Source organism: Phascolarctos cinereus, unplaced genomic scaffold, assembly GCF_003287225.1.
Source record: "Phascolarctos cinereus isolate Bilbo 61053 unplaced genomic scaffold, phaCin_HiC Scaffold_5;HRSCAF=322, whole genome shotgun sequence".
NCBI classification, from domain to species: Eukaryota; Metazoa; Chordata; class Mammalia; order Diprotodontia; family Phascolarctidae; genus Phascolarctos; species Phascolarctos cinereus.
In genome coordinates this window covers 304,939,519-304,952,428 of record NW_027555958.1, presented here as the reverse complement: position 1 = coordinate 304,952,428, position 12,910 = coordinate 304,939,519, and the positions used below count along the sequence as shown (strand labels likewise).

The window sequence follows — 12,910 nt, the reverse complement described above, 5'->3', positions numbered from 1 at the left end:
AGCCACACACAAGTCAAAAACATGTTTCATTTTATATTTCTGAGGGAGAAAAATGCTTCCAATTCACTTGCTTTTTTAAAAATTCCAGGCAGGGAACATAAAACTTCATTTAATACACAAGTAATAAAAATATACATCAATGTCACATTATGGCCAGAGGCTACACCAAGGGGAGGGAGAAAATGGAAAAGGAAAAATATTACAGGGAAAGGCAGATAAGGAAAAGAGAAGAGGGGAAAAAAGGTCTAAATAGACTGAATTAAATTGCTTTTCGATGCCCCCTGAAAAGCTAATTGCAGGATTAGCCATTGTTCACTGCTCTTCAATTGCCCTAATCCTTAAACTTTGAGAAGCCTGACCAAATAAATGGAAGTCCACTGGGAGGAAATTATCATCTCATACAGTGAAGGTGGTCAAAGCAAGGTTACTGTGGGTTGAATGAGATCAAGCTGTGGGCCAGAGGATTCCTTAGCCCTGTATACACCCCACAGAGATCCAATATACACATGCATATGCAGGCACATGTGCATACACAACACAAATCAGATGAAAAGAGCAGGAAACTCCCAAGCTTGGGTACCTGCTGGGCCACTGAGAATAATAGACTTTCATAACCAGGAAGATTCCAGCTCACAGCATGAGATCCCTATCCTCTCCCCAGCCATCACCCAATGTCAGGAAAAAAAAACGGAATTAAGGGAAGGGAAACAAGCACCCCATTGTGCAAAAGCCACAGTCCAATCTTGACCACAGTTCTTCCTGAGATCTCGCACCATCTCTGTCCTGAAATGGACAGGGTGGGGAAGCAGCTCTGGGGAAGGAATCTACACAGGCCCCCAGTTCCACAATCCATGTTATCTTTCCTGGAGGAAGGGCAGAAAGGCTTGTAGACTCAGCAGAGCCCCCAGCGTGGGCGAGAGGTGAGAAGGCCACAAGGTTGTGTCTCACCCAAGCTCTCCAAGAGGAGGTAACTGGAACACACACAGAGCTGGAAGCCAGAAAGGCATTCTGCATGGCCACCCAAACCACTGTCAGCTGTCTTTGGACTCGGTAGGTGGCCGGACAAGCTGCCCCCCACCAATGAATCAACACGCCACATAATGCCCCTGTAGCAGTGCAGCACTGTCGATAAGGAAAGGGGGAGCTGTACTCAATGACCACAAGGTAGGATGATAAAGGAGTCCACTTCCAGCTTTGTCCAGGAACACCTCACTTGCCTTCTATCATACTGCCAAATCTGGGGAAAAACAGACAGGGAGGAAGGTTGCTGGGCTGTGTTGCTCTCTGCCCAGTCACCTCTATTCCCAGGCCCCTCTTGGCCTCACTTTGCAAGCTTTACAATAAGGTCTTTGTTCCTAAGGCCCTCAAGCTGATTGTTTCTGCTGGACCATTCCGAGGGGAACCCAGAACAATCTTCATGATTCTTCAGGGCTCAAAATTCTCAGGACCCTTCAGGTTCAAACATTAAACCTCTTCACATAGAAAAAGGAAAAGATGCACCTAGTGGGGGAAGAAGAGGGAACTTACTCAACACCCTAAGTACTTCCTCAGCCCTGAGCAATTGCTAAATGGGGAGTCTGTTCCCCAGAAGGTGGCCTGGATTTTCAGAGAGATGCTCAAAAGGGTTCAGCTCAACTTAGCGGCAAACCAACAAAAAGGTGAGCGGGAAGGAAAGTTCAGACGTGGACACTAATGAGGTCACACTGCCTGATTCCAACAGCTGCTCCCCAACAAGTTAGCAGCATAGAAGACCAGAGGATTTAGAGCTGGAAAAGATCTTAGAGATCACCTAAGCCTAATTTTCTCATTTAACTGAAAAGGAAACTAAGGCCCAGAAGGTTAAGTCATAAGCCTGCCCAGGTCACACAAAGGATAAAGCCAGTTCTCAGACCTGACCCCTTTACACTGCATTGAAACCTGGAACTCCCTCCCTAACTGGACAAGAGAGGAAGCAAAGCCAGTGATGGAGGCCCAGCCAACAAACAGGACAGCACCGAAGGGAGAGATGTTTTCATTTGAGAGAACATGTGCTAATGACCACATAAGTCCAATGTGGAAAACATAGAAGCAATTAAGAGTTCAATGACACCTCCAGACACCAAAAGCTTGGACAGCAGGAGACACACACCACGCCTGAAACATGCCAGGACACACCATGGGCCTCGGTGTTTTCCTTACACGAGGTCACTTTTGGGGAGCCTGTTCTATTCCCTAGCACCTCCTGGGCACAAAAGCAGCTTTCCCCATGTCAATGTCTCATACAGGTGCTGCCTACTACTCAAACAGGACAATGTTTGCCCTTCTGGAGCTGGAGAAAGATGGAGCCTAGATGAGGCACACCCTCATCTAGGTGTACCTAGGAAAAGTAAAGACCTAGGAAAGGTGTACCGGGAAAAAGGAAATTCAGGTCCTGCTTCAGAAGGACTCAGAGTGCAGCTGTTAAGCATCCACAACCCATCTCCAAGAAGGTGTTTGTGTGTGCATATGTGTGTTTTGCCACAGAAAGCCTCTTTGTTAAAATTCACAAGAGTTCCTGCGGGAATACTAGGCCTGTTTTGTGGAAGGGGGTGATGGAGGTGGAAATTAAATAAAATAAAAAGTTGTGATGTCACCTAGCATTTTTAAAGAGGAAATAAGACACGTTACATATTGTATAGGGGGTAAAACCCTGTTATTCAACATCTGTAACCACTCAGACCCCTAGACTGAAGTGCTCTGTGGAATGGATGTGGTTAATCACTGGGTGACCTATACTTCTTAACTATGCTAGAGATGGTGCTGAAAGACAAGCTCCTAGCCTGAGTGTGTGTCCTGCCAAGTCCAGCCCAGACGTGAGGGGCTTTGGTTCCGGGGAAGGGGGAGGGGAGAGGGGGTACAAATGTGCTCCCAAGCTGCAGATCCTAAATCTCCCTTTCCCCAAGAGATTGGCCAATATACTAACATTTTAGCTAAAAGAAACAACTGCGGGAAAAAAAAGTATACATATGTATTTAAAAATAAACAAATACATATTTCCAGAGTTAAACCTGAAGAAACAGGTTGGAGAGCAGATGGAAAGCTAGGGCAGTATCACCAGTGGCTCTGCTGTTAAGTCCTCAAGCACTGGGCTGATGGGTGGGCATGTAAGTGCTTGGCATGTCAGGGTCCTCTGGTCTGCGGATCTTGTAGCATAAGCTGTGCAGAAATGTAACAATTCCTCTTGGTCCAGTTCTGCAGAAAAAGGTGCTATATACCTGTCATTCGTAGGCCCCAAGCTTGCCCCAGCCAAGAGGGTAGCATGTATCTCAAGGCCAGGGTGAACTCCTGTCTTCTGAGGATTTCATCACAAGGAAAGAAATGAGAGTCAAGTTCAGGATGTCCTGCTTTGGCTTTGGGGGCCTCTCAACCCAAGGATAGCTGTACTCCCAGTGGTGCATTTTAAACAAAGTCACTAGAGTCCTGGGCCTTAGTCCCATAGAAGGGATCTGAAACTGAGCACTTCGTGTCAGAGTCCACGGCTCTGTCATCACCGCCGCCGGAAAGCACGGGAGATCCTCCAAGCATTCGGCTCCTCATAGCGGTTGTACAGGGGCTCCAACCGCTGCTGCTTCTTCTGCTTGCTGAGCTTCGTGGGATCCGAGACCTTGAAGAAGGCTGGGGCAAACTCCACCAGCCACCGGGGGTCAATGGTGGTGACCTCCCGCATGTACTCTTTGGTGGTCAGCACCAGCTCATGGTATACCACCCTGGGGAGATACAAACACAAGACTCAGAACTGTGGGGTTATGTGACCCTGGTCCACAACAAAACCTACGAAACCTTCGCCCATTCAGGTACTCTCTGGGTTTCTATTTTTCCACTGAGCTCTGCTTATCATTAATATGACACTGTATTCCAGACCTTTGGTCTGGTGGAATTTGGCTTTTTTGTGAACCAAAGGAGCTTGTCTGTCCTGCAAATTAGGGGCTCACACCAATGGTGAATTGCAACAATCATCCCAATGTAAATATACCCAGACATCCACAGCCTCAGAGTATTCAGTAAGGCTAATAAGAACTGAAAGAAAATGATTTCTCTATTGAAACCTGTAGAGGCCAAACATGTTTCTGATCCTCTTAGAAATATTAGGGCTAGAAGAAGTGATGGAAAAGAGCACAGAAACACATATTTTAATTTTGTGAATTTAAAGGAAAATTTATCTAGAAGATGCAGGGGTCTCACATGATTATCTATTAATAATGAAGGGAACTGAGAATTCCTGTGGAAGGTAGCACATCTCTAGAGCTGGGATGTCACTAGTTTTTGTCCTTTCATATAGAGAAATGTACAGGGGGGATTCCTCCACCATCTGGGTGTCCTACGTTATGTACTGCTGGCCTACCATTCTGGCTGCCTGTTGAAGAGAGCGCTGGAGGGATGGATGTAGACCACCTGCTGGTCAATCAAAGTTCGATAGCCCTCCTGTGGGTCCTTCTTGGCAGCATTTCGGAAGAAACCACTGCAAATGGCTTTCTGTACACGGACTGTAGCCTTGCCACAGGATACCACATCCAGTTTATGCCTATGCAGCAGAACAAAGGAAAACAGGAGTAAGACAAGGGACCACTCCAATGTCAGAGGTTGACCCCCCCCACACACAGACACACACACTCAGTATCTCTCTTCTCCCTCAGCCCAAACAACAGGAGATCCCTACTTCCACCACTAAATATCAAAGAGAGACAGCTGCTTTACAGATTGGGCAATGTATAAGCCCAAATCACTCAGGTACTTTCCCAAACAGAATTTTTACTTCTAAGGCCTTGATGTTAAGGCCAATTTCTTCCATTTGGTTTGTAGAATTATGGTTTTAATATTTTTTAAATCACAAACAATATGTTCTTCTTTGTGGGATTTTTAAATGCAAAACTCTGCATCACTGCACTCACTTGTGAGAAAAGAATAGGTCTTTAAAAAATGGAGTAGATCCAGAGATGGGTTCATTCGTTTGTTGGTGGCCATAGGTTGGTTTTTGGTTTGGGGTGAGGGGTTTTTTTTGGTGGAAGAAGGTTGGCAGCTGTATATGTAGGGACTAGGAGGGCAATAATCATGTACAAAAAGTAGAACAGAAGCATTCACTCTACACCAAGCCACTCCAAAAGATTCTGCAGTAAATGCCTCTGGACCTTGCATGGTGAGAACGAGGGAAAAAAAGGTCAGATTTTACGCTCACCTATCCATGATGCCCAACATCTGTTTACGAATGTCCTGGGCTCGGCGCAAGGAGCGAGCCTGTATGAAATTCTCATAACACCAGGGGTTAGAGAATTTGTTGTTTTTCCAAGAATTGTACACAGCCAAGAGAGTGAGGTGGTCACCTTCAGTCTGGTGGAATTTGGCTTTCTTCTGATCTGCAAGGGCTTGTTTGTCCTGCCAATCAATGGAGCACAAGATTATTCTCTTCTTCACAACTGCTACTCATTCCTACCCATTCCAGATTCAAGAGGCCTTTGCCCAGGCCTCCCCCAAAAAAGGTTCCCCATAAAGCCAGCTCAGTGTGCCTGTCACCAGGGGATGCACTGAGAATGCAGGCCTGCACTCCCCCACCTTGGGCCTGTAGAAGACATTCTGCACTGACAACATGGACACGATGGTGAGCATCTCCTCACTACAGCCCAAATGCACGGACATGATCAGCATCTTGCACAACATTGGCTCCAAGGGAAACTCTGCCATCTAGAGGGAGAAAGAGAAACTGTTTGCTTCCTCTCAGGAGGCCTCCCGGGAAGGGCACCGAGAAAGGACACACCCAGGGACACGCCTTCCCCAGACCCCACCTCCAATGGCTTGTAAGTGCAGAAGAACAAACTACTGTCAGGAGGCAGGTGGCAATGTACTAAACCTAAGCTTTTGGCCCATAAAATCCACACAGGAGGAAATCAGTTTTGACCAGAGTGTATTAGACCAGGGAAAGGAAGCAGCTTGTTATAAAGCAAGACTCCTGAATGGTATCTGGTGAACAGGTGAGATGTGCAGGCTCAGCACTGCAGTCTGAGAATGAAACCATGCCCACCCGGGGATCCTCAAGTCCTCACTGACCGGGGAACGAGGAGCAAGGAAGGGAGGGCTGAGGCTGAGCCTGTGACCTACCCTACGGCCCAGACGGGTGAGCAGGCCCTCATCATCCAGGGCTCCTAATGTGTACAGCTGCTCCATGGCTGTAATCAGAGTTTCCATTGGGGGGGCATCCATGAAGTCAAAGGAAAGCAGGTCGTTGATACCCATGGCCTGGATGGGAAAGGAGAGAAACACCATCACCCCACTTACCAGGCATCCCAAATGACTATTTACAGAGACAAAACAGAGACTTTCCAACACTTCCCTTTTAGGCACTTGGTTCCTCAAGTGCAAAATAGAAAGATGACCAAAGAAATTAATAGTAGACAACAGGCAAAGGAGAGCAGGTCCCCAGGGCTTAGAAGAGGGGAAGACAACATCACTCCACCTTCCAGAAATCCTGATTTTTGTCCCTGACAAAAATTGGGCTTCAGGAAAGTGTATAATTTCACAGAAATTCAAAACTCATGCCCTAGAATAGACAGCACATTGTCTTACTTGATTTCTCCAGCTGGCCTTTAAGAATCTCAAAAACAGATCCAAAGTTTTTTATTTCTATTCCCTAAAGTTCCTAAGATTTATGTTCACTGTACTTATCTTATTGAATGACCATTCTTTTTGGCTATCACATCCTCTTTGCTAGGACAGCAGAGAAGACAGGGGATTTTTCCCCTGAAGCTCTGTCCTCCTCCCTCTCACAGAGGATAAATAATAAATTACGGTGGAGCACTCTGCACCAATAAAGTGACAGGGCTCCAGAGTAACATCAATTGTCATGGGGACAATGCCATCATCTGGGAAATTATTCCTGCAGCTGCCACTGCCAAGAGAGAATGAAGCTCTCCGCTGAGGACTAGGAGAGGAACAGAAATTATTCAGAATGAAAACCAAGCTCCCAAAGGATCAGTCTGTATTCTGATCTTACAGTTTATAGTTTTAAAATTTTTTTTGATGTTGGCTTATTTTGTTTTGTTTTGACTTTTCAAAAGAGTGGGAAAAAGGCTTGAAAACTAAGACTCTTTGATAAACTGTACTGCCATAGGACTGTTAAAATTGGAAGGAACCTTGGTTTGATACTAATGACATTTTTCAAATGTCATTTTTTACTATTATTAACTGAAGTCCTAAAAAGTCAAATGACCAATTCGTTTTAATCCCAAGAAAGAAAAAGACTGCAGCTGAAGAAGATATATCGGCTCAACCACAGTGTAACCTCTTATCCCAGCTATGTGCATTTGACTCAAAGTAACTGGTTTATGATACTACTTGAGTATTAACTGGAGATTCATAAAACTGAGGTTAATTTACTAAAAGCTTTATAATTGGGTTGTGTTACACTCACGCCTGGAAGCATCTAGGTGGCTCAGTGGATAGAGCTCTGGGCCTGGAGTCAGGAAGATCTGAGTTCAAATCCAGCCACAGACATGTACAAGCTGTGTGATCCTGGGCAAGTCACTTGACCTGTTTGCCTTAATCCACTGGAGAAAGAAATGGCAAACCACTATAGAATCTTTGCCAAGAAAACCCCACAGACAGTATGGTCTACAGGGTCATGAAGGGTTGGACACAACTAAATGACTGACCAACAACACTCCATGCAATGGGACAGTGATGTCTACCTTGAGAGAGAGCACCGTGCTGGCTAAATTAGTCCTCTGGATCTCAGGCACGTTGGTGGTCAGCATTTCATCTCGGTAGGCACGCTCTGTATAAAGCCTGTAACACTTTCCGGGCCCTGTTCTCCCAGCTCTGCCTGCTCTCTGCTTTGCCTGTGCCTAGAAAGGTGAACATGAAGAAACAGCACACCTGTCAAACAGTTACTGAGGTGGAGAAAATCATAACAAGCAGGCAATAGGCTACTGGCAAAATTATACATGGGACCTGGTTTATTCCACTACCATTCAGATCATTTCTAAGACCACTCATGTCCTAACTCTAATCCTGTTCATAGCAGGCTATCCAAACAACTGCTGAAGAATGATCCAAAATAAAGCAACTACCAAAGAGGGTGTGAATACCTGCAGCATGGTTGTGGGCCCAGCAGCCACAGCAGCCTGGTAAAGACACCAAGAGCAGGAGAGCTGCTCTGACAGAGCAGCCACTAAGTCCAAGCGGCACAAGTACAGAAAGTGCCAGGCTGTGCAAACTTCTGCTGCAGCTATAACCAAAAGGCAATCTGTGGGACTAGAGGGAAGACTGACCAGGACACCTAAGTGCTTTCAGCTTACACCCAGCCCATACAATCCAGAAAAACACCATAACCAGCAGCACCTTAAAGTGACACCCAGCTGACTGGACCAGGGCAATTCTCTAAACTACTCCAGGCAACCTTAATAGTCTACAGAGGCTCCAAGTCTCTCACTGAAACAAAAAATGGTTATGGCAACAGACAATTTATCAATCTGTTTCTCTACTATTGATTTACTATTGTCCTTTGCTATTATAATTTGATTAGTATGATGTTATAATTATTGGAAAACAAATCTGCCATAAATTATTAGTGTCTTGGTCATCTGTATCTATGTATTTTTTTAATATTCTCTTCCACCTAGGTAGGCTAGGCTGGAGCATGGTAGAGTACAAATCAGGAGTTTTGAAAAGAATCTACAATTTGAGAAACTGAAAAATACTACTGTATAGATTTAAAACTCACAAGCACACCCCCAAACACTCCTGTTATCCAGCTTAAAAGTAAGGCACAATATCATCACTTAGAAAACTTATCCTTAAAAACACTGTAAAATCCAAAAGCAGAACATGCAAAACTTTTAAGAAAAATCCAACCAAATGTTTTAGAAAATTTGCTGGCAAGTCCCATCTGAGAGCCAACTTCCACTCCTATGGGGGCCGAGTCTGTGTACCTGAGAGATGGGAGTCACCACCAGCTGGTCGATCCCAGTCTTGGAGTTGTACACTTTCTGCTTCACAAACCCAGGGTCCACCACATAGTAGATTCCGTCAATAGTCAGAGATGTCTCAGCAATGTTGGTAGCAATTACAACCTGCAGGTGAGACACACAACTAGCTGTGGCAGCTGTTTGTCTGCTCAAAGAGCAATGCAGATGCACAAAACTTTACAATCAAAGGGTGTGAGACACTGGGACACATCACCAAGGAAATATGTATACCTCCCCTCTGCAGGCTCAGACGACAAACAGAGAAGACAATTCTATCTGGGAAGGATCGAGGATCCTTGCCTGATGGCAGGGGGAAGGGAGGAGAAGGGTCTTTCCGGCTCACAAATTCTGTGAGGAGGAAAAATCATCCCTGAGCTGGAGGAAGAAAGGACAAGGAGGGGGAGGAAAAAAGGAAAAACTAAAGCTGATCAAAGACCATTCTACTTGGATAAAACTGCTATCTAGCTCACTGTCAAGACCCAATGCCAATTACTAAAATTTTAATTTTCTAGCGCCTTGGGAAAGCAAAGATTTTCTGGTATCGCATTAGCCAATGCAAAAGGAAATTTTTCTCTTGCCCTCAGGGACATCTAAACTACAAAATGGGCTTTTCACATATGTGGAACATGGGAGAAAATTTTCCAACCATAAAAGGAGGTTGAGAAATTTCATCAGCAATTTACATGATCTAAAAGGTTATTAGTCTCGCCTTGGCACTGCCACAATTTTTCTACCCAGAAGCCTAGCTAATAAAAGATGATGCCTTGGGAAAAGTCACTGAGAGGAGGCTGTAGCAGAGCTTACAGCATGCCAGCATCACACTGGCTCCAAAAGACTGCCTACCTATAGCTTAGCCACAGAAACTTAATGCTTAGAAAAGATAGCTGCCATCAACCAATCAACAAACACTTTTTAAGGGCTTACTATGGGTCACAAACTGTGCTAGGCCCTGGGGAAACAAAGGAAGGCAAAAACATTGTCCAAGCCCTCCAGGAGGGCACATTCTAATGGCAGAGACAACATGCAAATAAATCAGCACATACAAGACACAATGAATAGAACACCAGGCCTGAAGTCAGGAAGACTCATCTTTGTGAGTTCAAATCTGGTCTCAGACACTTACTAGCTGGGTGTCCCAGGGCAAGTCACTTAACCCTGTTTGCCTCAGTTTCCTCATCTGTAAAATGAGCTGGAAAAGGAAATGGCGAACAACTCCAGTATCTTTGCCAAGAAAACCCCAAACAGGGTCATGAAGAGTCAGATATGACTGAAAAATGACTGAACAACAGTAAGATATACGCAGAGGAGAGATGCTAGGTAAGCTGACAGGGGAGGCACTAGCAACTAAGGGGACCAGGAAGTCCTCCTGGACCTAGTGGGATCTGTGCCAAGTCTTAAAGGAAGCCAGGTATTCTAGGGGGCAGAGGTAAGGGAAGGGGCCAGACGGTGAAAAGCTTTAAATGCCAAATCAAAGACTTCGTTTTGAACCTGAAGGTAACAGGGAGCCACAGGAGTTCACTGGGCAAGGGGGAAAGTGGTCATGCTTTAGGAAAATCACTGACAGCTCTATAGAGAACGGACTGGAGTAGAGAGAGTCAAATGAAGTCAATAAACACTTAGTAAGCAACTACCTAGTGTCAGCTCTGACAAGCACTGAGACCTGAAGCTAAAAGATCAATTAGAAGGCTATACATAGGGCAGGGAATCAAGATGGTGGAATACCAGGCATACAGCAAGCATCTCCCTGCCAACACACACACACACACACACACACACACACACACACACACACACACACACACACACACACACACACACACACACACACACACACACACACACACACACACACACACACACCCTCTCAACTCCTCCATTCACATTTACAAAATGCACCACACTGAATCCTGCTATCAAGAGAGAAACAGGGGCCTGTGGCAGGGTCTTCCCAGAAGCAGGCCACTCAAGGGAACTCTACATGAGGAGAAGCTGAGCACCAGGGCAAAAGGAGATGCCAGACTCATCCTGGGCCAAGGGACCTTGTGCAGAGCACAAGGACAGCTGCCAACTAGCAGCTCTGGCACCAGTCAGAGATTCTGGGTGGAGAGAGGAGGGGACCTGTGCTGAGGGGTGGCAAAGGATCAGAACCAGGCCTTGGGCAGTGTACTAAGAGAGAAGCAGGCAGCACAGTGTGCGTTGGACCCCCCAGGAACAGAACAGGATCTCAGTTCCAGCTTAGAACCCAGCCTGAAGCCTACAGAGGAATAAGCAGGGCAATAATCACAGACCAAAGGGAAGCCTACAGAAATGTCATTCTTAACTGGCAGAGCTTCCCAGATGGCCGACAGGGATTGAGCCCAGCAGCAGTCCACTGTTCCCCAGATCTAAAATCAGGTCAGGAGCTTACAGAGCTCAGACCAGGAGGACGGCAGTCAGACCTTGCCATGGATCAGATCACTCTGGGAGCTTTCCCCATCCTTAGCTGTCCCTGAGATCCTGCAACAATGCAATACTCAAGAGTCCAAGAAAGCAACCAACAGCACCAGCCCATATCTGCCCTCCAAAAGTGTGTAGAGCCTGGCCCTGACATCAAGTCTCAAGTCAGGAAACAGGCTGAAAGAATGAGCAAAAACAAAAATAATCCCACGACAAAAAGCTAGTGACAAGGAAGCTCAAGATAAAAATCCAGAAGAGAATGACTCCAAAAGCAAAGTCTCAAAGAAAATTCCTAGAAAGATGAAGAAACAGTTTATAAATGAAATGACAGCGCTAGAGTAGGAAACTGGAAAAGAAATAGGAACACTGAAAAAAAGAATTGGAAAGGGAATTAACAACTTTTCACAAGAGGTACCAAACTTCGCTCAAGCAACACACTCCCTGAAAATTATTAGAATATACCAAAGAGAAGCAAATTACTCCATTTATCAACAAGAAATATTAAAAATAAGTCCAAAGACTGAAAATATAGGGGGAAAAGGAAAAGCATCCCAAGGCAAAAACAACTGGCCTGAAAAACAGTCCAAGAAAAAAATCTAAGAATCATTAGACTACCTGAATACCATGACCAAAAAAAGGACCTGGACATCCTATTTCCAAAAATCTTAAAAGAAAATGGTCCAGATCTCTTAGAACCACAAGGCAAAGTGGAAATAGAAAGGATTCATCAGTTACCTCCTCAAAGATGACCCCCAAATGAAAACTCCCTATTATTATCAGGGATCAGAGAGGGAGTCTAAAGAGACAGAAGGCCAGTTGATGAACCTGAGGAACTTGAAAGAAGAACAGAAAGAGAGGGGAAGAAGATTACAGTAGGGGGGAAGGGCAAGGAAGGTAATGAAAAATTATCTCAAAACTGAGACTGACAAATAGAAGTCTATACAACAAGAAGGAAGAGGAGGGAACAGCTGAAATTTGAACATCACTCTCATCTGAACTGCTTAAAAGGGGAAGAATACATACTCACACAAACACACATTTATACAGAGTTGGGCACAGAAATAACATTTCACTCAACAGGGAAATAGGAAAATAGAAGGGAGAAGGAAAAGGGTAAAGGAAGAAGGGGAAATTAGAGGAAGGGTAGATTAAAGGAGAGATTAGTCCTAAGCAAGAAAACCTCTAACTTAGAATATACGAAAATATCTATACCACTTTTGAGAAGATAAAGAATGAGAATACTGGAGGGGGGAGGGCAGGGGTGGTATCCACCAACTGGGGAATGGCTGATGGGTTCAGAGACACCTGGGAAGATTTGTTTGTAAGAATGAAGTGAACAGAACCAGGGCAGAAATTAACACAATGAAAGACTAAGAAACTCTGATCAGTCTAATGACCAGCCAAGATTGTAGAAGATGACATATGCTACCAACCTTTTGATACACACATACATACACACACCTCCTTCTGCACTCAGAGTACACCTCTCTCTCTCTACACAC

General features: G+C 45.1%; 1 protein-coding gene across 2 annotated transcripts in view; it reads right to left on the bottom strand.

The window, feature by feature from the left end:
* Positions 1–13: 13 nt before the first annotated feature.
* The window catches only part of DHX8 (DEAH-box helicase 8), a 31,301-nt gene continuing 18,404 nt past the window's right edge, over positions 14–12,910 (bottom strand). For both annotated transcript variants that reach the window (XM_020972628.2, XM_078156061.1), the window contains exons 17-23: positions 8,937–9,077; positions 7,695–7,850; positions 6,109–6,246; positions 5,566–5,694; positions 5,192–5,388; positions 4,361–4,540; positions 14–3,725 (exon numbers count right to left, since the gene is read on the bottom strand). In XM_020972628.2, coding sequence (XP_020828287.1) covers positions 3,506–3,725; positions 4,361–4,540; positions 5,192–5,388; positions 5,566–5,694; positions 6,109–6,246; positions 7,695–7,850; positions 8,937–9,077 — 1,161 coding nt within the window. In that variant the 3' untranslated portion in view covers positions 14–3,505. The remainder of the gene's footprint in view (positions 3,726–4,360; positions 4,541–5,191; positions 5,389–5,565; positions 5,695–6,108; positions 6,247–7,694; positions 7,851–8,936; positions 9,078–12,910) is intronic.